The sequence below is a fragment of the Pelophylax lessonae genome (assembly GCF_965119305.1).
Source record: "Pelophylax lessonae genome assembly, chromosome: 4".
NCBI lineage: Eukaryota > Metazoa > Chordata > Amphibia > Anura > Ranidae > Pelophylax > Pelophylax lessonae.
This window is the reverse complement of record NC_138771.1, coordinates 497,380,326-497,408,027: the sequence shown is the minus strand read 5'-3', so window position 1 is coordinate 497,408,027 and position 27,702 is coordinate 497,380,326. Positions and strand designations below refer to the sequence as shown.

At 45.5% G+C, this 27,702-nt stretch overlaps 1 protein-coding gene across 13 annotated transcripts in view; it reads left to right on the top strand.

The window, feature by feature from the left end:
- ERC1 (ELKS/RAB6-interacting/CAST family member 1) overlaps nucleotides 1-27,702 on the top strand; it is a 468,899-nt gene that overhangs the window by 227,624 nt on the left and 213,573 nt on the right. For 7 of the 13 annotated variants that reach the window (XM_082255726.1, XM_082255728.1, XM_082255718.1 and 4 more), the window contains 3 exons: nucleotides 803-835; nucleotides 8,659-8,852; nucleotides 19,876-19,887. In XM_082255726.1, the coding sequence (XP_082111852.1) occupies nucleotides 803-835; nucleotides 8,659-8,852; nucleotides 19,876-19,887 (239 nt within the window). The remainder of the gene's footprint in view (nucleotides 1-802; nucleotides 836-8,658; nucleotides 8,853-19,875; nucleotides 19,888-27,702) is intronic. The other 6 variants (XM_082255727.1, XM_082255724.1, XM_082255722.1 and 3 more) reach the window with 3 other exon arrangements.

Sequence of the window (27,702 nt, the reverse complement as noted above, 5' to 3'; positions counted from 1 at the left end):
TAAGTGACCACATTCCCTTTGTTCTCAGATGCATAAGAGCTGGGGGGGGGGATGAAGCAGCACACTGAGCTTCCCAGTGAATGACTGTGCAGCAGGGGGGTGTCAGGACAAGTCTGATCATTGGAGGAGAGCACACGGAGTTCCCAGGCTAGCTAGATAACTGACCACGAAGTGCTCTCCTGCTTAGTGTGGTCAGTTTTTTTTTACAGGAAAACAGAGGGACTGGCAGGAACAGCAGGGATTTCACACAAAGGAAGCATACAAATAGAACATGATTCTTTCTCATACAAGCACATGGTACACCAGGCACATATCAGGAATATGAAGTGTTGGGGTAACAAACTCTATTTAAGCGTTAAAAAGACACTATGACCTGTCACCTGCTAAAAAGGAGAAGAGTGACAGTGCCTCCTGATAGCCCACCCAACAGTATGGTGCATTCACAAATCCACACTCCCTCATCACCAGAGAAAATTGCATTTATACTGTATAAGCATATCAGTCATATGAGCAAATGAGTAGGATGAAATTCATTGCACCATACATCTTACATGTGTAATGTATCTTTGAGTGTTATCAGTTGATAAGGTACCAAGGTCAACTACCCTTTAAATCCAAGGTTTCATTCCTGAGCTACGACAATGCTCCTTTCAGACTGTGGATGTTGTACTAATTATAACACAGCCCAACAGATCCTAATTTTTACCTATAACCTTTTTGGCTTTGCTTTGTTTTGTTATTTTTATTGCCCCATCTCCTTATTTTCTCTCTGACCTCACCATGTTTCTTGTCCCTGTCTCAGCATTCTGATGGGTTACCACACTCCGGGAAAGCAGTAAGTTCCTTTGCATGGGTGCCCCCGTGTTTTGCCATTGTCACCTTCGCATGACCTACCCCACCATTCCCCACCTTCAATTTGTCCCAGAATGTGTTTCAGTCATATATGCTGTTATGAATTTAAAAGGACACTTACTTTTTTTTTTTTTTTGTTTTTTACCTCAACTGACTAGTAAATAATCTCTAAGTATAAAAATAGAAAAAAGGAGGGAGCGGACGTAAAGATTGGCACAACATTATGTGCAGTTGAACTCCAGCCTGCCCTTCATTCTTGCACAGTTGTACAGGTTTTTTTTCCTGTACTGAAATTACTTATTCTCATTTCACTGCACACTGTGAGCTTTCCACAATGTGCAGATAAAGAACCGAAACAAAGCGTACTGGATAATGCAGATAAACCACTTTAATAGCGGGAAACTAAAGTTACACTTATAAGTGACTTGATCAATTCATATTGCCAAAACAGCGTGGCTGAAGGAATACCGTGTCTCAGATATCTTGTATAAGAGCTCACAGTACGTCTCATCCACTTTGATAAAGAGGGGCATGGACGCCGAAACATTCGTTTAGTGGTGGTTCTACATCACCCTGTACGTGGATGCAGTTCCCTGTTCATGTTCCAGCATGGGACTCTTTTGCAGTCTCTCTCCTCGTGGTTAACCACTTTAATACAGGGCACTTCCCTCCCGTCCTGCCCAGGCCAATTTTCCCCTTTTAGCGCTGTTGCATTTTGAATGACAATTGCGCGGTCATGCAACACTGTACCTACACCAAATTTATGAAATTTTCCCCCCACAAATAGAGCTTTCTTTTGGTGGTATTTGATCACCTGTGCGATTTTTACTTTTTGCTAAACAAATAAAAAAAGACCGAAAAGTTTGAAAAAAAAAAAAAAGTTTTTTTGTTTGTTATACAATTTTGTAAATAAATAAGTTTTTTCCTGCACTGATGAGCACTGATGAGACTGCACTGGGGTGGCACTGATGGGGTGGCACTGATAGGCGGCACTGATATGTGGCACTGATAGGTAGCACAGATATGCAGCATTGGTGGGCACTGATAGGCGGCACTGCTGGGCACTGATAGGCGGCATTGATGGACACTGATAGGTGGCACTGACGGGCACTAATGGGCACTGAAAGGCGGCACTGGTGGGCACTGACGGGCGGCACTGATCGGCACTGACGGGCGGCACTGATGGGCACTAGTGGGCACTGATAGGCGGCACTGGTGGGCAATAATGGGAACTGGTGGGCGACACTAAAGGATGGCAATGATGGGCACTTGTGGGCAGCACTGATAGGGAGGACACTGGTGGGCATCACTGATGGGGAGGGCAATGGGGGGCTCCCTGAGCCCTGATTGCCATCCCTGGTGGCCATAGTGGGCATCCCTGGGGTCATAGTGGGCATCCCTGGTGGATCTAGTGGCACCCCCCCCCCCCGAGGGTCTGCACTGGTAATCAATGATCTGATTACCAGTGCCGACCCCCCCCCTGTCAGGGAAGCCGCCGATCGGCGCTCCTTTACTCGTGCCTGTCAGGCACGAACTAAGGAAAGCCGATCAACGGCTGTTCCTGTTTACGATGTGACCAGCCGTGATTGGACACGGCTGATCACATGGTAAAGAGCTACGTCCGTAGTCTCTTTACCGAGATCGGAGGTGCAGGGTGTCAGGCTGACACCTCGCATCACCGATCGCCGCTCTGCACGCCCCCGGGGGGTGCCCAGAGCTGTGTTATCCTGCCGCCGTCATATGACGTCCGGTCGGGTAACACAACCACATTCCCGCCGTCATTTGCCTATAGGGCAGGCGGGAAGTGGTTAAACTGAGAAAGAGAGAAACAGTACAAGGAGCCAATCAGTTATGCTGCAGTGCTCATGTGCTAACAAGGTGAATAGTGATTGGAGGAAAGAGGAGAGTGATGCAAAGATGAGTGCACCAGTCTGTTGCTTCTCCATTTGAGTAATGCAGAGATGAGCCCACTAGTCTGTTGCTTCTACTTTTCTTGTCCAGCCATAGGCTAGGGAAGGAACAAAACCTATACATGTTAGGCTCGGCTCACACTACTGTGGGACTTTGCCATATGACTTCCTGGCGATTTTCTGGTGACCTACTACTTCTACTACTTTATTAGTACTACTTTGATGAAACTTTGAAGCAAGGGAGGGGCTACACCGCAGGGAATGCCTGTGTAATCTTCCTGTAATGTTGGATCCAAAACACATCAATATCGATGAGGATCTGACTTGGAGGGGACTTCCATTAAAGTCTATGGACACACGTTAGATAGAAGGCCCCTTGAAGTAGTACAGTAACCTTTTCTAAAGTCAGAGCGACTTCAGTAGTGCTAATTAGGACAGCTCTCATTGACTAACATGGAATTTCACATATTGTAACATACAACTTCGGGTCCCAAGTCGCGGCAGTGTGAACCAAGCCTTACTGAACTGCAGCAGAAAAAATCATGTCTCCTGCCCAACAAGGCAGGGTTGTGCTTTGTGACAGATCTATGTAAATCTCAGCACTAGATGGACAGTGATACAAATACATGTACATCTATGTTTTTTATCTGTGTATTTGGATGTCTGCTGGGAGTTTAGCATCAAAACCTGTAAATGTCTCCTATTAGTCAGTTTTCTATAATTTGGATAGTTATGCATCCTTCTGGTCCATGGCAATGAATACAAGGTACCTGCTGATGCCATGCCGAGTATCTAGATGTATCAGCAATCAGCAGCGTTTTCAGGCAAAGCTGCTAACTGGCTGCTTGTCCAGAATGTCTGCTCCCCAGGATCCCCTGGTAGATACTGCATGAGGAGAGTTGAGGAGCTGCGGCTCATCAGAGTTATCCTAGAACACCATACCTTTGTGGACAATGAAATTAATATTTACCGGTAGTGGAAAAAATGTAAATTTAAAAGTGCTGCTTTGGAACTCCAACCTTCACTTCAGTTTTGCACAGTTGTACAGGCTCCTCTCCTCTACAGAAATTGCTTACTCTGATTTCAATGTACAGTGCCTTGAAAAAGTATTCATACCCCCTGAAATGTTCCACATTTTGTCATGTTACAACCAAAAAATGTAAATGTATTTTATTAAAATTTTATGTGATAGACCAAAACAAAGTGGCACATAATTGGGAAGTGGAAGGAAAATGATAAATGGTTTTCAAACATTTTTACAAATATGTGAAAAGTGTGGCGTGCATTTGTATTCAGCCCCTTTACTCTGATACCTCTAACTAAAATATAGTGGAACCAATTGTCTTCAGATGTCACCTAATTAGTAAATAGAATCCACCTGTGTGTAATTTATTCTCAGTATAAATACAGCTGTTCTTTGAAGCCCTCAGAGGTTTGTTAGAGAACCTTAGTGAACAAACCACATCATGAAGGCCAAGGAACACACCAGACAGGTCAGGGATAAAGTTGTGGAGAAGTTTAGAGCAGGGTTAGGTTATGAAAAAATATTCCAAGCTTTGAACATCTCACAGAGCACTGTTCAATCCATCATGCAAAAATGGAAAGATTATGGTACAACTGCAAACCTACCAAGATATGGCCGTCCACCTAAACTGACAGGCCGGGCCAGGAGAGCATTAATAATAGAAGCAGCCAAGAGGCCCATGGTAACTCTAGAGGACCTACAGAGATCCACAGCTCAGGTGGGAGAATCTGTCCGAAGGACAACTATTAGTCGTACACTCCACAAATCTGGCCTTTATGGAAAAGTGGCAAGAAGAAAGCCATAAGAAGTCCCGTTTGTTGAGAAGCCATGTGGGGGACACAGCAAACATGTGAAAGAAGGTGCTCTAGTCAGATGAGACCAAAATTGCACTTTTTGGCCTAAAAGCAAAACGCTATATGTGGCAAACTAACACTGCACATCACCCTGAACACACCATCCCCACCGTGAAACATGGTGGTGGCAGCATCATGTTGTGGAGATGCTTTCTTCAGCAGGTACAGGGAAGCTGGTCAGAGTTGATGGGAAGGATGATGGATGGAGCCAAATACAGGGAAATTTTAAAAGAAAACATGTTAGAGTCTGCAAAAGACTTGAGACTGGGGCGGAGGTTCACCTTCCAGCAAGACAATGACCCTAAACATACAGCCTGAGCTACAATGGAATGGTTTAGATCAAAGCATATTCATGTGTTAAAATGGCCCAGTCAAATTCCAGACCTAAATCTAATTGGGAATCTGTGGCAAGACTTGAAAATTGCTGTTCACAGACGCTCTCCATCCAATCTGACAGAGCTTGAGCTATTTTGCAAAGAAGAATGGGAAAAAATGTCACTCTCCAGATGTGCAAAGCTGGTAGAGACATACCCACAAAGACTTGCAGCTGTAATTGCAGTGAAAGTTGTTTCTACAAAGTATTGACTCAGGGGGGCTGAATACAAATCCAAGCCAAACTTTTCACATATTTGTAAAAAATTTAAAATGCCATTTATCATTTTCCTTTAACTTCACAATGATGTGCCACTTTGTGTTGGTCTATCACATAAAATCCCAATAAAATAGATTCATGTTTTGGCTGTACCATAACAAATTGTGGAAAATTCCTCTGCTTGCATCCCAGCTGAGGGCTCCTGACAGGAGTACTGAGGCCGGGTACCGTGATGTTTTCAGAACGCTGTATATATAGCACACTGCTAGACCCTCTGGCCATCAATGATCTGCCTGCAATGCATAGAGAAACTCAGGGACCAACAATGACTAAACTGGGTCTAAAAAAAGCTATAATAAAATGAAATTGATTTTTTTTTCCCATTAGCATGTTAATAAGAGTGGGGAGGGGGAGGGTAACCAGGGATGGCAGATTATAAGAAGATTAAACTTCAACTTTAAATTTGATGCCTAACCCAACAATATTTTTTTTTCTTTTCTTGAGCTGTGCATTGCACGACTTTCATCTGGTTCCTGATGAACTGGCCATAAATCAGTTAGTGGGTGGCCTTGTCACCCTCTTCCTGGTTGATATCCCTCGACTGAAAAATGAAAAAAGAGTCGGACATAACATTTTCAGTCAAACAGTGGCTGCATCCAATAACATGCAGCCGCTGAATTTTGTTGTTGGGGCCAACTGTAAAAACACAATAAGTTTGTCTTTCCATACTAATACAGTGTGGCTAAAGAAATCTGTTTGATTTTGAAAATCTGTATGTAAATAGCCAACCTAATAATTGGCTGGAGTGAGGAAGTGTTAGAAACCCCGTTGGGCTTTTACTGCTATCCAGGGCTCGTTTTAAGAGACTAACCTTCACTTCTTGTCCTATTGAAAGTGTTTTTAGGCCATTTTCACTTTATTCAGCATATAAATGTATACGCAGCGTACATATCCTCTGTTTAGCTGGTTGGCTCTTTACATGCCTCCTGGCCTGGCAATTTATGTTGGTACTAGCAATGAACGCGGTAACCCCCCCCCCCCCCCACCCCTCAGCTGGGTGATTTTTATTTACATTTGTGAGTTTTAAAGTGCTTTTCACACCCCCTCCCTTCCTTCCTTCTTGTTTGTGCTCTGGTCAGGTGACCTGGACTGTCCTGTCCTGTCATGAGTCCAATGTGGTTTTTGGCCTCCCCGCCTTGTCCTGTTAATGTGACCTGGTGCTGGCAGCCATTGACAGAGCTCCAGTGTGATGTGGGTAGCAGGGGCATGCTGGGTGAAATGGCAGCATTGCCTCATATAAATAAACAGTTGCTAATTATTGTCCACAGCGGTAGCCAGAAATAGGTGCCAGGGAAGGTGGAGAGGCGGAGGGTTGGGGGCACCAGCAGCTTTTTAGTGGACTTTGCCAGCTGCCTGTAACCACCGACCTTTCAGGAAAACGCAGAATTTTCAGCCTTTCTGGGAAATTCCTCCTCCAGGTACAGTTATTTATTGCTCATTCGACTTCATGATGTGAATTAGGTTATTGGTGTTCCTAGAAATTACAAACTTTGAGCATCTTGTTCATTACACATATTGGCTTAGCTTCCCTCCTAATTTTACCAGGTGATTGCGTTTGACTGCTCCTCAATCTTTGTTTAATTTTTTTCATCATCCTAATTGCTGTAAACTAGCTGCTCTGAGGCCATCACAGCAAGATCATTGTTCTTTGCACTGCATTAAGTGCAGGAGGCACATACCGGTGTATAGACTTGGCGCGCCACTCAGAGCAGAGAGAAAACCAAATTCCCCTGATCCTCAGAGATGGAGATGCTGGCATAAGTATTCACTCATTTTCCAGTGATGGATCCATTGTGAGCAAAGAAAGCTATACTCCTGGCCCGACCCAAGTATGAGTACCAGTGGGAAACAGCCTCAGACAGCACTCATTTGCAGGCCTTGCCCCTCTCAAGTGTTTCACCCTGCCCACCAGGGCTTAGTCATAGAGGTGGGGAATGGGAGCAGGACAGATACTTTTGTACCCATCATTGGCTTCTAAATAAAGATATATGAATCATGGAGAAAATGTGAGTGTGTGTGATTCGATATAAAAAATTATTAGGTAAATTGTGCAAAATGTGTGAATAAAAAAACAAATGATGAAATGTACTGATGGAAGTGTAAATAAACACAGGTGTATATTACTGGTGAAGAAAGATTTACAAAAAACACCAGAGAAAAATAATAAAGAAAAGATTAATGGATGCAAAAAAAAAAAAAAAAAAAAAGATTGCATTCTTCATCCCTCCTGCTCCCGATCCCCACTTATATGACTAAGCCCCCGGTAGGTGGGCCGAAACGTGTCAGTGGGCATGGCTTGCAAAGGAGAGGCCATTTCAAACTGATACTCATACTTTGGTCAGGATGGGAGTGCGACTTTCTTTGCATACAGCAGAAGACTTAGAGTTATCCAATAGTGCTGAGCATTTCAGGAGAAGCGAGAGTTGGATGTCTTAAAAAAAAAAATAGGGCATTCAAAGATGTTCAATTCAGATAAAATGTGACAACTATGTGGGGTTGGTTATCTTTTATAATACCCTCCTCATCTGCCACATGTTCCTTACAGGAACATTTATATCTTTTTCTTGTGCTTCATTCCATTCTCTTATTTAAGGATGACTCTGCTAAGCACTGTTTTCATCTAAACTGGTAAGGTAACATACTCCTACAGTCAAGATTAGTCTGCTGGTGATCAACACAGCTGTTTATGGAGCCTGCATGGCTCTGATATTCATTACACATGTTCAAATGAATTACAATGAAAAGCTGTGTAGGGCCATTCATCTGCCATGTCATAATTGTCATAGGCTCAGCATGGCTAACTGTGTGGGAACATCTGGTAAGCATGGGTATCTGGCTTAGGAGCCTAGCTAATTAGCATATTACCAGCTCCTACAAACCTGCGAAACAGACAAAATCGTATTACATGGAGAAATTAAGCAGCGGTTATAAACAATTGTTTAGACCGAAGTCCTTTAATTAAAGTGAATGTTTAGCCAAAAGTTTTGTTAGTTTTGGATGGCATGAAAAAGGATTAGAAGTTTTAGGATTTTTACTTCCTGTCTGGTAAACCATGCCAGGAGGACAGGAAATGAGGGTGAATCTCTCTCTAACTTAACCCCAGATAGTACTAAAAAGCCAACGGGGTGTTCTAAAGCCCACCTTACAGTTTGCAGTCTGACTTTGTACAATTAACTTTTGATTTATCAAAGCTATATAATTTGAGAACCTGTCTAAACTATCAAATCAGCATTAATCCAATCAGGCAGGCCCTTGCAAAGTGAGTTTAACCTATCCAAGATTAAGAAAAAAAGTTTTGGCTGGACATGCCTTTTTCTGTTAGTCTTTTTTTTCTGCTTCTTACAAAATATATTGTTGACCCACCAGGCCCAGGATGCAGCACACGAGGCCAAATCAAGTCCAGAGGTGAATGAGCGGGTGCAACAGATGGAAAAGGAGGTAGCAAGGTGTCGGGAGGAAGCCAGCAAGTCACAGGCTGAAGTGGATCGACTGCTAGAAATCCTGAAGGAGATGGAAAATGAAAAGAACGAGAAGGACACCAAAATCGCTGAGCTGGAGAGGTATGAGGCATGTGGGTGTCTACTAAACATGGACTAATATATCTAATGTCAAGGCCTACCAATGTGCAGCAACTCATGGTGACCAATCGGCTTTCATCTTCTGCTCTCAATTATCCAAAGCTGATTGGCTGCCTTAAGTAACCGCACTTTGGATGTTATCATAGTCTCCTATGCTGAATGAGTAAGCAAAGTTGTCTTTTGTTTTAATCGAGGATAAAAAGCTTTTACCTCTATCTGCATGAGTCCATCTGCATGAGTCGGAGTTAATTTATAGGGATTGCCAGGGGCTGACATGCAAGTTTGCAATGCTCATTCCTAAATTTCTCTTCTTGCAGGTTCACTATTATTGTAAGTATTGTACCAGTTTATAAAACACAGCAGTAAATTAATAATCTTACCCATAGCAACCAATCAGATGTTTTTTTCCCCTGCACCTTAATACTGACTACTGGAATGTGATTGGTTGAACCAGAAACCACCTGCATCTTGTCCCTTTGGCTGACCAGGTCTGGTGTTATCATCATTCATTTTTCCACTAGAGGGCGATGTGTATCCAAACTTTTGTGTAGAGTAGTTTTGGGAGGATGGGGGGGGTTGATAATTAGCTTTGCAGCTGTATCACTTTCTATACAGGAAAGAGTTGTATATAGGCACCTCCATATAGAGAAAACCTATTAAAATGTATATTGCTGCATTTTATAGCACTGTCATTTCGCAGCAATTTACAAAAACACTAAACCAATCACATAAATGCCTGCCCCCTTGCAATATAAATTAGTGTACCTCCTTTGACCAGCCTTCTAGTATGCCCTTGGAAAACCAAGGAGCAAACCTGGAACTCCAGGGCTGTATGACAAAAGCACTAACTGTTAAGTCATCATGCTGAACTGTGATATTTGGATTAGTACCATCTCTTCACAACAGCCTGCATTCATGTGTCTCACCCTAGTTTTATATTTTAATCATCACACAGCCTTTGCCTAGCATTTAATCTTTCGACATGGCAGTTTGTTCTACTGAAATCGTGCCATTCTGATCAGCTTGTGACATGTCAAACATCTCAATCAGTAGCCAGTACTATCTCAGCTAGTAGGCTGCAACATTGTGGTCTACCAATCAGCAAAGTCCTTTATAATGATGTTTTTACAGTCCACGCTGTATGGAAAATGTTTTTTCTCTTTCGTTCATTGACTGACACAGCTCCTGATATTCATAACCATTGGGTTATACTGCCCCCTACAGGAGTAGGACACTAGGCAGAAAAAAATTCTGGCTACACCTATGGGCAGTCCCAGGGGGTATACTCCCTCTCTCTGCTAAAGCCACTCAGTTTTTTTCTGCCTAGTCTGGAGTAAGGACCTAGTTCCTTGCTGGGATCTTTGGTCCTGGCAAAATTTTTTAGATAGGAGATTTTTTCCTCCTGGATTTTTTCCTGTGAGATCTACAATCAACTGTCGGACTAGGCGACGGGCTGGATAACTAAATACAGTGGTCATCCCAGTCTGTCCAGTGGGCGCGTGCAGACCTCTAGGTCAGCAGTGACGTAGGCCCACTGGACGGGGGCTGGCTTGCGAGTTAAACGCCTCGCGAGGCCGCATATGACCGAGCCTCGGCCCGAGTCGCAGCATTACTCCTGGCCGACAGCTCCCCATTTCGATGGAGAGGGGTTCTGTCTGGAGCGGTGCACGCCTGGTTCCTGGTATGTATGGTGAGTAGCTGTCCCTCCTCTCCCCTGGAGGGTTTTGGGGTGATTGGGTGCCCCTCCTTGAGACGATCGGGTTCCCCTCCTTCCCACAGGCACCCCCCCTGCTGACTCCTCCATCCTGCCCCCCTTCCCTTCCACATACACTGGGGCTGTTTGGGTGGTCTGGCCACTTTCTAGGGGTGGGGGCAGGGCGCTGACTGGCGATGGGGGGGCACCAGCAACTGGACAATCGACTGTGCTGGGAGGTTGTACCTGGCAGGGGCTCCCCCCAGGGCCTTCCGGCCTGCCTGTATCTGTCCTTGAGGCCTGGTCTCCCAATCCTGGGTCCCTGTATGCCTCGTGATGCTGCCATTTTGTAGCCTGTGTGTTCTATACAGGGCGGCCATGTTTGTGTAGTCCGGCGGCCATTTTACTGTGGTTTGCCATTGAAAATAGCAGCGGCCATGATAGTGGAGCCTTGTAGGCGGCGATTTCGGCGGTGGGAGCCCCGCCTCATCCCCTGGTCCTGACTCCTTGGATCATTTAGCTTTCTGATCACCACACGTGTAGTGTAGATTATCCTGGGGGCTGCAGGTGCCTGTCTCTGTGGTTGGTGAGTCTGGCAGGGTCCTCTCCCTCTCTGCTGAGGATCGCTTGGTGCTTTGTGCCTGGTGACCGGCTGGGGTTGCCAGCACTGTGGGGGTTGTCCCTTAGCAGTGTTTTACACTTTTTTGTGGGGTCCCCCTGGTCAGAGGTGGGGGACTTGAGTCACATGACTTGACTTAAGTCAGACTTAAGTCACAAGTTTGAGGACTTGAGACTTGCTTGACTAAAATTAATAAAAGACTCGACTTGACTTTGACTTGGTATTCATGACTTGAGACTTGACTTTGACTTGAGACATATGACTAGAAATGACTTTACTTTTTTAAGTTATTAAATATTTGCATTTTCTCAAGATGTGTTAAAGCAAAATCAATGTGCCTGTTATGTTTCTGACACCACAGTCACTTAAAACACCTCAGTCTGTGTTGATTTTTAGGACACTGGCTGTTTAACAATGGAAATACTTAAAGCAGTAGTATACCGCTTTTTGTGACTTTTAACTACAGGTAAGCCTATAATAAGGCTTACCTGTAGGTACAATTAATACCTCCTAAACCTGCACGGTTTAGGAGATATTTGCACTGCATGCAGCCACTGACGCGAGCGGCGCATGCGCTCTTAAGGTCCGGCGGACCTTCAGCGTTCCTTGCCGGGAAGTTCCGGAAAATGACTCCCACGCTCATGTGCGGGAGTGACGTCATCGCGGCTCCGGCCACTCACAGCACCAGAGCCGCCGAACCCGGAAGAGACACCGAGGGATCATGTCAGCGCCCACAGCGGTGTCCGGGAGTCCGTGTCGGGGCTTCGTTCTAAGGTAAGTATTTCATAATGAGCTAGTATGCGATGAATACTAGCTCAATATGCCTTTTGTCTTGCAGGGGTTTTTTTTTTTTTTAGTATACTACCGCTTTAACATGTTTTTAGTGACTGTGGTGTTGAAACATGACCGGACGAAGGATTTTGAGCTGTTTGGGCATTCAAAGTGTTTCTTTAATATGCCAAGAAAAAAGCACTAAGTAGTTTTATTAATGTTGAAAATAAAACAAAAGCTTTCCTGACCACTGACTTTTAACTGATTAAGCCCCGGTTCACATTTGTGCGATCGCGGAGATCGCATGTAATTCGGAGCGCACTGCTCCTAAATTACATGCGATCTCATGTGTGGTGCAAATTTCAGCCATACACTTTGTATGGCTGAATTCGCACCACATCCACACTAAACTCGCACATGAGGCATTTTTTTATCCGCAGCAGAATCGGATCGCATAGTGGTTCACACTAGTGTGATCCGATTCTGTGCGAACTTGCAGATCGCACTGCCATATGGGGGTGTCTGGGGGTGTCTAACTTTTAATTGACACCCCCTGCGTATCGCATATGGCAGTGTGAGCTGCCAGAGGTGCGGATGCGATGCGGGATCACGCTGCATATTCGCAGCGTTCCTGCATCGCACAAATGTGAACCAGCACTTAAAGGTGAAAATTGGGGTAGATCAGTATTTTGACTTGATTTGTGACTTGACCAAAATAAATGACTTGACTTGCTTGACCTCTAGCAGGGACTTGACTTGCTTGCTTTTCGCCACAGTAACTTGGGACTTGCTTGAGACTTGAAGGTTGAGACTTGCTTGTGACTTGCTCATGTGTGACTTACTCCCATGTCTGGCCCTGGTGACTCATAGAGTCTTTGGAGCACGTTTCCCCACCTGATCGCACCTCTGAGGCTGGGGAGCCCTCTGGGTCCCAACCATCTATCCACGCACTGACGGCGGTCCTGGAGTCCTTTGTGTCCCGGGTGGAGGTGACTTGCGGGCAACGAGCTAGCAAAAAGTGCCCCCCGCCTTCCCCTGCCTCATCATGTCCTGAATCTGATTCGGCCGCCATGGACGTGGGTCACCCTGCTGGGTCTGCAACCACGCGCCTGGAATCCTCTGATAGTGAGGATGATTCCTCCACATCTGCGACCGTGCTTGAAAAGGCGCCCGTGAGGTCCCTAAGTGCTTAATACTAGGCGTTACTCCTATGAGGAGTCCCTTCTTAAGAAGTAAACTGTGCCGCCGGTGGTGGACCCTCCTGTTTCCAGAATAAACAAGGCAGCCATGATTCCAATTGAAGAGTCCCCGGGCCTTTAAGGATCCGGCTGACCGGAAAGGGGGAGGCTGTGGCCCGCCATATGTACACTCTGGTGGCTGGATTCGGAAATGAGGCCAGTATTAACCATTGCCATAGTGTCGTAAACTCTGACCAAGTGGGCTAAGCTCTTACACCGTGACCTGGAGGGAGAACAGGTTCCCCCCTGCCTTTGCCGAGCTGGTGGACCAGCTGGTCCAGGGGCTGCAATTTATTTGCAATGCCTCTTTGGATGCGGCTCCCCTGATGGCTCGCCTCTCTGTTTTGGTCCTTTGGCGTGTCTTTAGGCTCAAGTGCTGGTCTGCAGATCAGACTTAAAAAAGACTTTGACTGATATTCCTTTCCAAGGAGATCGCCTGTTTGGAGCTACCCTGAATGACATTGTTAAAGATCCCACGGGGGGAAGAATACTTTTCTTCCGCAGGCTACTAAGGGCAAGGAACCTTGTCGAAGATGTGGGTCCTCCTTCTCAGCTCATAAGAAGTTTTTTCGTCCCTCAGGGTCGACTGACAAGGGCTCAAAGCCTTTCAGGGCCTCTTCAGGAGAATCCAAACGAGCCTGGTCTGGCAAGCCAAGACCAGGCTTTTACAGACCCATGGACAAGGCTCCTGAAGCATTAAGGTGAGCCCTCACCCATATCGGGGGTGGGGGGGACGTCTTCGCTGGTTTTTGGATCCGTGGACTTCCCTAATGCAAGACAAGTGGGTCCACAAAGTCACTTGATCCGGCTACAAGATCACGTTTCGTTCTTGTCCCCGGCAAGGTTTTTTCCTTACAACTTGTGCCTGTCCCCAGACCGCTTACAGGGCCTGTTTGGGGCGGTACAAGACCTGTTCCTTCAATGGGTGATTTTCCCAGTTCCAACTTCAGAACGTTTTCAGGGTTTTTACTCAAACCTGTTCACAGTCCCCAGGAAGGAAGGCAAAGTGCATCCAATCCTCTACCACAAGGCGCTAAACTGCTTTGTGCAGGTACAGAAGTTCAGAATGGAGTTCATTCGAACCGTGTTGGCATCCCTGCGTCAGGGGAATTTCCTCGCTTCTATCAATATCAAGGATGCCTACCTTCACATTCCAATATGTGCCAGTCACCTGTGTTTTCTTCGTTTTGCTGTGGGAGAGGAGCATTATCAGTTTGTGGCGTTACACTTTGGTCTCGCTTCTGCTCCTTGGGTCTTCACAGGTGTTAGCCCCGGTGCTTGCCTTGCTTTGCCAACAGGGGATCACGGTACTTGGCTACTTGGACAATCTCCTTCTGCGAGCAGAGTCTGGACTTGCATGCGAGTGCTGGGCCTGATGGTGTCTACCTTCGAGGCAGTTCCGTTTGCACAGTTCCAATACAAAGGGAGATTCTGACCAAATGGGACAAGACTCCCCAGTCTCTGGAAAATCAGGTCCAGCTAAGATGGGGAATGAGGGAGTCCTTGATATGGTGGCATCGTTCTCCGGAGCTTTCGCTGGGACAATCCTTCCTCCCCTTATATTGGACAGTGGTCACAACGGAGGCCAACTTGTCCGGCTGGGGAGACGTCCTCGGCAAGCATTCTGCTCAGGGGATCTGGACGCTGGAAGAATCCAGACTGCTGATCAATGTCTTGGAACTCCGAGTGATCAAACTGTGTCTGGATCAATGGACGGATCGTCTTCAGGGTTATCCAATTCACATCCAATCGGACAACGCCACGGCCGTGGCTTATTTCAATCATCAAGTTGGCACAAGAATAAACCTGGCGACACTGGAGGTAGCCGGCATTCTAAGGTAGGCAGAATGGTTCGTTCCAGCCCTCTCCACGGTACACATTTTCGGGGTGGAAAATTAGCAGGGGGATTATCTCAGTCGGCAGGCGTTGGACCACAGGGTGTGGTACCTTCATCTGGAGGTGTTTCATCAGCTATGTCTCCGGTGGGGCACCCCCGAGGTCGATCTGCTGACGTCTTGGTTCAACAGAAATTTGGAGAGGTTTTTGGCTTGGTTACAGGATCCTCTGGCGGACACCACAGACGCGCTGGTGGCTCCGTGGAGTCCGTATCGGCTGATTTACGCCTTCCTCCCTCTCAAGCTTCTACCCAGACTTCTATGCAGGATCGAGGCAGAAGGGATTACAGTCATCTTTGTCGCTCCGGACTGGCCTCGCCAGACTTGGTATGCCAATCTGGTGTGGCTGGTCGCCGACGTTCCTTGGAAGCTTCCTCTCGGGAGATCTTCTCTACCAAGGACCGATCTCTCATCCTGCTTTAGTCGCTGACTTTGATGGCTTGGCTGTTGAATGCCAGGTGCTAAAAGAGAGAGATTTATCTGAGTCAGTGATTCCTGCGTTGTTGAAAGCTAGGAAATCTACCTCTAGGAAGATCTATCATCATACATGGAAGACATACTTTGCGTGGTGTGAGTCTCTTGGAGTTCATCCTCGCTCCTTGTCGGTGGCTTGGATCTTGACCTACTTCAGAAATTGAACCGAAATTGGCCTTGAGTACCATCAGGGGCCAGGTGTCCGCTTTGGCAGGCTTCTTCCAATGACCTTTGGCCACACACTCCCTTGTGCGTACCTTTCTTCAGGGTGTCCGACATTTGGTTCCTCCAGTGAGGGCTCCGTTGCTGCCTTGGGACCTCAATTTTGTGATTTCAGTCCTCCAGAAGCCTCCCTTTGAGAATCTTCGGGAGATTCTTCTGCTTACGCTGTCCCAGAAGGTGGCCTTTTTGGTGGCTATCACCTCTGCGCACAGGGTGTCTGAACTGGTGGCGTAATCCTGTAGTTCACCTTACCTGGTGATTCATAGAGATAAGGTGGTTCTTCGCCCCTGTCCGTCGTTCCTTTTCAAAGGTTGTTTCTGATTTTCATTTGAATAAAGACATTGGGGTTTATTTACTGAAGGCAAATCCACTTTGCACTACATGTGCACTGCAAGTGCACTAGGAAGTGCAGTTGCTCTAGATCCAAAAGGAACATGCAAGTAAAATAATAAACAGCATTTTAGCTTGCACATGATTGGATGATAGAAATCAGAAGAGCTTCCCCTTAGATCTACAGTACTGCACTTTCAAGTGCACTTCTAGTGCACAGTGGATTTGCCTTTAGTAAATAAACCCCATTGTGTTGCCTTCCCTGTGTCCCAGGCCTAAACATCCGAAGAAAATTTGTCTTGCATGTCTTGGATGTGGTCCGGGCAATTAGGTTGTACCTGGCAGCTACGGAGTCTTTTAGGAAGTCAGACTCTCTCTTTGTGCCCACGAATGGGCCTCGTAAAGGGTTGTCCGCTTCCTCTGCGACCATTTCCAGATGGTTCAGACCGACAATGATTCAGGCCTATTCCATCAAAGTATAGCAATTGTGTATCAGTGCTGCTCTTACTAAATTAATATATTGTTCCCAATACTAGGCTGCTGCTGTTATAAGGCAATGTGAACCTTAAATTAATAAATAGTATGAGTATCAGCACTGCTCTAGATATCAAATAAATGTTTCAAGTGTAAATCCACATCCAACAGTAATAAATATTCATCTACAATTCATAATAATATAGTAAGATTGTCTTCATGTTGATCAAAAAGTCCTTGTGATGATAAAGTGCCTGTGCTATAAAACTAATGTGCTGATGATCAAATAAATAGATAAATACTGTAATTCTTGTGAAGTAGATAAGGTGCTCGTGCTTTAAATTCATTTGTGCAGATCACTCGGTGCTCCCCTCTTGTGTCCCCACTCACCGCACAAATGGGGAAATGAAGCATGTATTGCCTTTCAGCATAAAGGATCTTGCTTTGCCACTTTCTTAATCTTTGAATGGAACATACAGCTGTGGGATCAGTTTTACAGGCAGCAGAAGAGGTCCCCTCCCACTGCCTTTACCGTGCCCTGCCATCCCACCGAGAAGCCTGATACTGATGCAACTGGTCACATGAGATGCACTGCACAGAGTGAGAGGACCTTCCTTTCCCCTCTGTGATGTCAGAAACCAAAAGCGACAAGTATTTTGTCACTTTTGGTTTGTTTGTTTACAAGCCGTTACCGACTTGTTTAGCAACTGGTTAAATTAATCTCAGTTTGATCAGATGCTTTGGAGGGCAGAGGAGAGATCTTGGGACTAATAGACCCCAGATCTCTCCATATAGAGGACCTGTCATGGCCCATGCTATCACAAGAGATTTTGTTCATTCCTTGTGATAGCAATAAAGTTGATCTAAAAAAGGGACAGTGTAAAAAATAAATAAATAAAAATAAATAAAAATGAAAATTCCTCCCATGTTCAGGGGCAAATGTGAACACACATAGGTTCTGCATGCATATGTAATTGGTGAACACACCACACATGTGGGATATCACTGTGAGAGCAATAATCCTAGCACTGACCTCCTGAGCAGCTATGAACTGGTAACCTGTAGAGGCATTTCATACCCCACCTAGGGAGACTCTTGGCATCATTCCAGGGGCGTATGCAATTATAAAGCATGACATGATAGGTGTCAACTCGATGTAACATCTTTTATATTCTAACAAAAAAATTGGGTATTATATTGTGTTTTTGTGTATTAAAATTCATTAAAGTATATTTTTTCCTGAAAATTTGCGTTTGATCAACTGCTTTGCAAATATGTTGTGACATAAGAAATTGCAACAACACCCGTTTTATTCTTCAGGATCCCTGCTTAAAGTGTATATGTGTAATGTATGAGGTTCTAAGTAAAGTAAATTTTTCAAGCAAAAAGATTGCAGATTTATACATGTATGAGAGAAATTTCAGAATTATCCCAGTTTTGAAGCGGTTAACCTATAATTCCACTTTTGCAATCAGTTTTTAGAAACCCCATTATATATGTCTGTTATGTGTTCCCATTCACACAGTCAGTCCAAAAATAAAGTTTTTTTGCCTTTTTAGCTTTTTCTTGGCAAAGGAAATATATAGAACTGCAAGCTTTTTTGAATCATGTCAAAGTGCAATTAGAGGAACTAACTGAAGGAAAATGCCTGAGTACACAATGTACCACCCAAACCTTGAGATCTTTAACCCTTTGTTTGGGACAGAACGTGTTCAAATAAAGTTTACAACTGATAATGAAGATCTGGCAGCCCAGTACAGACAGGGTAACATAACTTCCCAAGCCCTTAAAATGTTTGTTACCTCAGCACTTTATATTCCGGATATGTGCCTGCTGTACCATGTACTTGTATGAAAAATTATCCTGTTCTCTTTGTATTGCTTCTTTCGCGTGGAATCCCGGTGTTCTTGCCAGTCCCTCTGCTTTCCTTTAAAAAAACTGATCACACTAAGCAGGAGAGCACACTGTGGTAAGTTCTCTAGCACGGCTAGCTGTTCTTGCATGATCAAACTTGTCCTGACATGCCCCCTCTGCATAGCCATGATTGGGAAGTTCAGTGTGCTGTTGCTTCTCCTCCCCCCAGCTGTTCTGCAGATGAGAACAGAGGGAAAGTGATCACTTAGGGGAAAAAATGGTATTTATACATTTTTTTTTTTTTTTTTATATCTATACACAAATGTTTTGCCTTTCATTTCAGTTTAAAACTGATTGGGTTGTTTTACAAGGTGATCGTTGACAATTACTTTAACATTACATAGAAGAGGAAAGCTACGTAGGATTTTTAAGCAAGTTAAAAAGGTAACCAGCAGTTTTTTCAATATAGTCCTGCTATGTGAATGGGGACATGTAACAAATAAAAAGTAGGTTTTACCCCTATTTGACTGCAACACATTTTAAAACTAAGGTACCGTAATCATTGCTGATATTAAAGCCCAATTCCTGCACTGCAAGGGTTAAATGCTTGTTACATCTAGAGGTGCCTTATTCCACGCTCCAGTGGTGCAAATTGTCCCCTACAGCCTCCTCTCTAAGCCCCTCACAGCTGCAATCGCACGCTTGTCCCCACCACATACAATACAGGTTTAATAGTCCTGTATTGTATGTGATGATGGTGTTGGAGAGGAGGAGAATGTTGGAGCCAGCAAGAGCAGCGGTAAGGTAAATAACAATGCATTTTACTGTAAACCCCAGACCTAAAAAGCAGTTAAGCCTTGCAATGCGGTGGTGCTCAGTGATTTTTTTTTCTCCTTTCTAAAGTTTGGCTTTATCCTCATCTGTTCACCTGCATAGCAGGAAAGCACTACTAGCCCTTCCAGGCTCAGTTGCATTGCACTGCGCTGTGAACATGCTTATCTCATCATTATGCTGCCACTCCTCATTGTGGGTGGGATGTGGACCAAGCTGTAATTGCAGGGGATAAAGTTAAGGTCTTAACCTAGCTATGCTTTCTGGCACAGGTGTCTAAATGTATAGACTGGGTGGACAACCTAAACATATTTTAGCAGTTTCCGTGCATGCATTTCATCTGCGGGTTTCTCTGTTTGCCCAGATTTCAGCTTTTCAAAGTAACATATAGACAAACAAGTCTGACTATTGTTTCTAAATTTAACATAGTCATTTTATTGGCAGGCACCTTGACAATGAATTTATGTAATGAGTGGTATGCTGTCTTCGCTCTGTTTCCTCTGAATGTCTCTCTTGTTATTAATAGCCTTTCTCCATGTTCACTAACTCTGTTTCTCCAACTCTCTCTTGCTTTTCCTTTTTCTGGACACATGGCTTGGCACAGCATGACATCACGGTGAGTGGATCTGGTACATTTCAAGTCTCAATTTTGATTGGTCCTTAGTCAAAAGCAACCTCTGGTTTGTTACCGAAGTCATGAACAGTCTCATTGCCAAAAGCTTGGCATTAGAATGCACTTCCACTTTCTGGTAAAATAAATTCAGTGTACATTTCACTAGAACATAGTCACAGTTTGGATGCTTCTCTTTCAAATTGACCAAGGACAGGTTTTGACAACAACATTTTTTCGTTTGTGTTTTTTCTATGTGACCATGCTTTTGTTTCCTACTTATCCCTCCCTAATGCTGCACAGCTTTTCACTAACTGTCAATGAGCATGTTCACACCTGACACTGAAACAGTGTTAGGGATTCATTGCTGGAACTATATAATCTATACAAGGCAAAGACAGAATGCAGCTGTCACAAAAAATTGGGAGACACGTTCTAGAATTTTGCATTAAAATTAATTTGGCGTCTAGGTTTTCTCCGCACTTGACGGATTTATTGAGACAACACAGAAAGCGGTCTATTATTTGCATTACTTAAAACTAGATTTCAGCCTAATGCACATGGTTGTACAGCATGCAGATCGTACGTAATGACATTCCCAGGACCCACACTGTGTACTACGGCACATTAGGGGCAGCTGTACACTGTAGTTCACCAGGGGTTGTGTAAAGAACCCACATGCACACGGATGTATGCCCAAATGCAGATATTTTGCATTTGGAGTATAAGTCATTGTGCATGCAGGTGCTTTATGCAGCCCCCAGCGCACTACCATGTACAGTCAACTTCTATTGCATCTGAATAGGTGGCTGTACGTGGTGTAAGTAGGTCCTGGGAACGCCATTACGCAGGTTCTGCGCGCTGTGTGGCCGTGTACATGAAGCCTTTTGCTCTTGCTTATGAATATAAATGTCTGCCTTTTGCTCATAGATGGTTAATAGTATGTTACTATAGATAAAAAATAATAATGTGCCTTACTTGTCTTGTAAGATTATTTCTGCTGGTATTTCCTGGTTGGAGTCAGAAAAGTGTTTGAGTAGAGTGGAAAGGAGATGAGTTCAGATTAAATTATGGCAAGGTTTAACAAAAAAAAAGTGCCCCATTTGCAATCAAAAAATCATTTCAACCACAATTTGTCTATGAAGAATTGCCTCCTGCCCCCATCTATAACTGGCCTTCACAGCAAGGAGCACATGGAAGAACAAACTCATGAAAGGCAAAACCAGAGAAAATTTCCAGGAGGAGGGATTGTATTGCAGTCTTGGTGAGCATTTCATTAAATCTTTTCTGACCTGTCTGGGAAACGCTGGCACCTAAGGTCATGTCAGAGAGCAGATCTTGGGTTGAATTTCCTAGTCCCCGGGTTCCCGTACAGATAAACCGCTATTCACAGTTGTCCTCTCCTGGGCAGTGGGTTCAGTGGTTTCTCAGGCGTTGGTAGACTCCGGTGCTGGCGGTTATTTTATTGACAGTACGTTTGCTACTATGAATTCCATACCCTTGCAGGCTCGTATTTCTCCACTTGTTATCGAGGCAATTGATGGCAGACCGCTGCAACTGGCACAGGTTACCCACAAGACTGTTATGGTTGATATGGCAATAGTGGCTGTTCACAGGGAGTCGACCTGTTTCCAGTTTATTTCGTCCCCACACTACTCTTGTTTTGGGGTACCTTTGGCTTCAGAAATACAATCCGACCTTTAATTGGCAGTCGGTCGAGATCCTCTCTTCGTCTCCACAGTGTGGCACTGTTTGTATCCATGGGCCTGTTAAGGTACTTTGTACCTCCTTGGATTCAGTGTAGCCTACTGAATAATTGTGCCGTAGACGCGCAACCTGGTGCCATTCCCCCTCATAGCAGGGTTTATCCTCTCTCGGTTGCGAAGAATAAGGCCATAGAGGAGTATGATGCGGATGCGCTTGCCCGGGGGCACATTTGCAAGTCCACTTCTCCAGCAGGTGCCGGTTTTATCTTCGTAAAGAAAAAGGGGGGTGAATTGAGACCTTGCATTGATTATAGGGGACTCAATCGCATCACTGTTAAGAATGTATACACGATTCCATTGATTACTGAATTGTTCAACCGCCTCAAGGGAGCAACAGTCTTTACCAAGCCTGACCTAAGGGCCACGTATAACCTTGTAAGGATCAAGGAGGGTGATGAGTGGAAGACCACATTTAATACCAGAAGTGGTCATTACGAATCTCTAGTTATGCCCTTTGGCTTGTGCAATGCGCCCACTGTCTTCCAAGAGTTCATCAATGATGTATTTTGTGATATGTTGTAACAATGCCTGGTAATCTATTTGGACGACATCTTGATTTACCGTCGGGCCAAGTGGTGGGCCCTATTCTTGTCTCGTTTTAACTATGTGGTCTCCTATTTGCCCGGCTCAAAGAATGTTAAGGCTGATGCCTTGTCTCGACAGTACAGGCGGTCCCCGGGTTACAAACATCCGACTTACAAACGAGGGAGACAACAGGAAGTGAGAGGAAATCTATGCCTAGGAAGGGAAAGTCACTCCTGGAAGAGTTATCATAGGAAAAATGTGTCTCCACTGAAGGTTTATCACCAATCCTTGTTTTCCTAAAAACCCAAATTCTTCAAAACTAATTATCATAGGGACAAAAAGTGATGTAAAATCTTCTGAACAGGGACACAGACAGCAAAACAAATGTTACAGGGTAGGGATGCACGATCCGACTTTTTTGGACCCGATACCGATATCTGGCGTTGTGAAATCGCAGATACCGATACCGGAACCGATCCGGAGCTACACACAAAGCAAGCGGCTGCAGTACAGAGCAAAGCCGCTGCTTCATGTGTATGGCTCCTCCATTCACAGGCGGCGTGCTTCTGATATCACTCCGCCTGTGAGCCAGACCTATACCGGAAGTAGCGGCTCCCATCCCATACTACTACTGCACCTAGTAAGGGATGGCTGAGCCGTTACCAAGCAAAAGCCGGATCGGCCAGTGGATCGGTCAGTGTTACCGATCCATCTAAAATGGCCATATCGGCGCCGTTATCCGATCCGTATATCGGATCGGTGCATCCCTATTACAGGGGTGTTAACCCTTCCCTTTGCTATCCAAAAATCTTAAAATTATTTTTTCTCTTACGTCCTCTGACAGTCGTCGCCCCACATATAGTCTTCACCAATGGGTATTGACCGCTTATCCACAGGAGTAAGCTAGGCAGAAGATCTGTTAAAAACACAAAACTTTACATAGATACACCTACAGGGGGCTGTCCCTCTGGTCCAATACCCCCGGCTAGCCTAATTCCCAATTCAGTATGTCTTTTGCCTAGATAGGAGTAGGCAGGCTTCCCTGTGCTGGGGCTACAGTCTCAGCCTTTTCTCTATTTTTCCCTTTAATTTTATTTCTGCTAAGTGTTTTTTCTTTACACTGATAGCTTTTTATTTGTTCCTGCGCTTAGTTATTCAGACTTCAGAAGACTACAGCGTTTGCGGAGCTGGGAGTCGGACTGGTTGTACTAGAGCCTAACGGAATCCCAGTCCGCCATAGAGCGTTTAGCAGGCTATGCGTACGCCCTGGCCTCGCAAACGACCTGTCCCTGTCCTCAGAGACAAAAGCCCGCAAAGTGGCCACTTTGCTAGGATAAGCCGCATGTGGCAAACATCCTGTTTTGGCTGACGGCACCCACACCACCCGGGGTGGGAGGCTACCCGTCGCAGAGTGGCACCCACAAAATCGCATGGATCGGTGAGTACCATGCTACCCCCTCTGTCTGTGACATGTCTGCTGGGGGTGTGTGTGTGGGGCCTTCTCTCCTGGGGTTGGAAGTCTGTGTAGAGTCTGTGTGATCCCCCTCATGTCTGTCCATGTGGTCCCTGTGTCTCCCTCACGGTTCCTGCTGGGGTGCTATCTGCGGTCATACCGCACTGTGGGGGGTGTGCAGGGGTTCCTGAGCCCCCTTGGGAGTGTGTGTGTCACTTTGGAGGACAGACATGGGTATTGGAGGCCGCCGCGCTGTAAAATTTGCGGGGCCGCCATTTTGGATGTGGGCAGTTGGCTCTGGCTTCAGTTAAGGGCAGTCAGCAGCCATTTTCTAGTGTAATTTGTGCCCTTCGGGCACCATCTTGCGTGTGGCACTGTGTTTTTGTGCAGGGCTCGGCGGCCATTTTTCCGAAGTCTCCCCATTACTTTCTATTGGTGGCCATTTTTGGTTGGATCAGGCCGCTGTTGGGCCTCTAGCGGCACAACATCACTTCATTTCACTTCGTTTTTGGAATCCCAGGGCAGCATGTTCCCCCCCAGTGCTGGTGGAGGGTTCAGGTACGCCTGAATCCTCTGCCATGGGCTCCCTTACTGTGCACTTGCGACCTTGGCGTCTAAGTGGATCTGTTGATGTCTGTGCGGACCGCTAGTACGCCGCCCAGTCTGTCTCGGTCTTGAGAAATCGGGGGTCTCTCGTCGGAGGTCACTCCTACCTTGCTTAGAGCTAGGAAGGTCTCGTCCGGTAAGATTTATTATCGTACCTGGAAGGCTTGCTTTGCCTGGTGCGAATCGCTGGGTTTCCATCCTCATTACTATCCGGTGGTGAGGGTGTTGGCCTTCCTGTAATCCGGTGTGGACCTACGTCTTGCACTGATCTCTGTTGAGGGTCAGTTGTCTGCGCTGGCCATTCTTTTCCAGTGCCCCTTGACGTCAAATTCCTTGATCCGCACCTTTATTCAAGGGGTGCGTCATCTGGCCCCCCTCGGAGGGCGCCCTTAACCCCTTGGGACTGTAATTTGGTTCTGTCCGTTTTGCAACGTCCTCCCTTTGAGAACATCCGGGATATTCCTCTGCTGCACTGTCACGGAAAGTTGCCTTTCACATCTACTCGCAGAGTGTTGGAGTTGGCAGTCCTATCTTGCCACTCCCCCTACCTGGTGGTTCATAGGGATGAGGTGGTCTTGCGACCTCATCAATCCTTCCTTCCGAAGGTGGTGTCTAACATCCATCTCCATGGGTACATTGTGTTTGCTTTCACTGTGTGCGAATCCTACGCATTCCTACGGAGTTTGCCTCGCATTCCTTGGATGTTGTCAGGGCGATCAGGGTTACCTGTCGTCTGCTGAATCCTTCAGAAAGTCGGATTCTCTTTTTGTCCTTCCTGAGGGCCTCGGAAGGGTATGGCTGCGTCTGCGGCAACCATTCCTGTCTGTTCAGACGGATGATTGTACAGGCTTATTCGCCTAGGGGTCGGGTTCCGCCCTTCCCTGTCACAGCGCACTCTTCTGAGCGGAGGGTGCGTTTTGGGCCTTTCGCCATCAGGCGTAGGTGTCCCGGTTGGGCAATGCGGCGACCTGGTCGTCCCTGCACACCTTTACAGAATTTACTAACTTGATGTTTCAGCATCGGCAGATGCCTCCTTTGGCCGCAAAGTTCTGAGTGCGGCAGTGCTTGGGGGGAGACATGGTGTTTTTATGTAGGAATACTGACCTGCGGCCCAGTCTCCCAAGGGAGGGGATCATGCTCTGCCTCATGTATGTCACAGTACATGTTGGCATTCATGGTTCCCTCAATGAACTGTAGCTCTCCAGTGCCGGCAGCACTCATGCAGCACCAGACCATAACACTCCCACCACCATGCTTGACTGTAGGCAAGACACACTTGTCTTTGTACTCCTCACCTGGTTGCCACCAGACATGCTTGACACCATCTGAACCAAATAGGTTTATCCTTGTCTCATCAGACCACAGGGCACGGTTCCAGTAATATATGTCCTTAGTCTGCTTGTCTTCAGCAAACTGTTTGCGGGCTTTCTTGTGCATCATCTTTAAAAGAGGCTTCCTTCTGGGACGACAGCCATGCAGACCAATTTGATGCAGTGTGCGGTTTATGGTCTGAGCACTGACAGGCTGACCCCCCACCCCTTCAACCTCTGCAGCAATGCTGGCAGCACTCATACGTCTATTTCCCAAAGACAACCTCTGGATATGACGCTGAACATGTGCACTCTTCTTCTTTGGTCGACCATAGCGAGGCCTGTTCGGAGTGGAACCTGTCCTGTTAAACCGCTGTATGCTCTTGGCCACCGTGCTGCAGTGTAGTTTCAGAGTCTTGGCAATCTTCTTATAGCCTAGGCCATCTTTAGGTAGAGCAACAATTCTTTTTTCAGATCCTCAGAGAGTTTTTTGCCATGAGGTGCCATGTTGAACTTCCAGTGATCAGTATGAGAGAATGAGAGCGATAACACCAAATTTACCACACCGGCTCCTCATTCACACCTGAGACCTTGTAAAACTAACAAACTAACTAAAAAGACATTGGGGAGTGAAAATGGCTATTTGGGCCCAATTTGGACATTTTCACTTAGGGGTGGACTCACTTTTGTTGCCAGTGGTTTAGACATTAATGTCTGTGTGTTATTTTGAGGGGACAGCAAATTTACACTGTTATACAAGCTGTACACTCACTACTTTACATTGTAGCAAAGTGTAATTTCTTCAGTGTTGTCACATGAAATAATATATTAAAATATTTACAAAAATGTGAGGGGTGTGCTCGTTTTTGTGAGATACTGTATAAGGTTAAAGACCCTTCCATGGATTTTAGATAGAAAAGGATAAGCACAGGATTGTTGCACTTGTAATTCAAATACAAACTCCGTTAGCATACAGTCTCAGTGTTGCTCATCGGTAGTTGCTCATGGATATATAAAGCCTCAGCTTTCCAGTTCTTGGGGCTTTGTATTATGTAAGGTGGATGTGTATAGATGGTGAGCATACTTGCTAAAAGCGCGAAATCTCGGGGGATTAACACTGTTTGCAGTAATCATAGGGTGGGCCAGGAGGCAGATGGCAGCTGTTGGGATGTAGTGCATATAGCAAACTATTTTGGGTGGAGGGCTAGTTTTTTCTTTTAAAGTGTATTTAAAACGTTCCGGACATTTTTTTTATTTATTTATTTAAAATAACCCCCTTGACATTCACTGCTCGTAGATTGTACATCGGCATGTGTTGTCCTTTTGTACTGCTTCTGATCATAGTTCCCCTTTCATTACTTACGAGAAACTCCAGATTCAGCACACAGCCATCCTGATTGTGGGCATCTGAAGCCGCTGAGAGTCTCTTCCGGAATTAGGTGCATCTGGCTACCCAGCATGCACCTCTCGATCTCGTGCATGCGCAGCGGGAATGAATCACGCCTTACTGTGTGTCTAGCAGGTTGCCATAGCGACCACCTAACATTGCATAATTTCCGGTTGTGAAATAATGCGATGCTAGCATCGGTAGATGCCTATTGACTTTTGGGATTGATGGCACAGCTATGATGAACCTCGCCGTGGCGAGATTGGACTGAAGTGCAGGTTTTAGACTACAAAAAAGGTAGAAATTGACTATAAAAAGGCTGGAACTCTGCTTTAAACCCCAAAACAACAAAATGTAATCTACTGCAGCATTCCAATCTTTAGATGTGGTGGCTGAATTAATTTTCCTATCTTAGACTTTCTTCTTTATTTTTGCCTGGTGTTCTACAAGTAACACACTTCTTGTCCTAGGGGTTACAATACTTACTCGTTTTGTACGGTTTCTATGGAGGAACAGCATTGGGACTCAAAGACAGGAAGTGGTGTATTAGGACTACAGAACACTCTCCTCTTTCCTCATCTCCATAACCGAAGGGGAAGGGGGGATTCTGTAGTTAATATGCACAGGTACCTTGTGTACGGCTGATATGGCCTCGTTCCTATGGGTGTACCTTAGCAAAAATCCATTCAAAGTCTTGTTTGCTCACACGGGATGCACAGGCGTTACTTGCATTCGTGTGCAGGCAGTTCCATTCGTGTCTATTGGGACACCTCG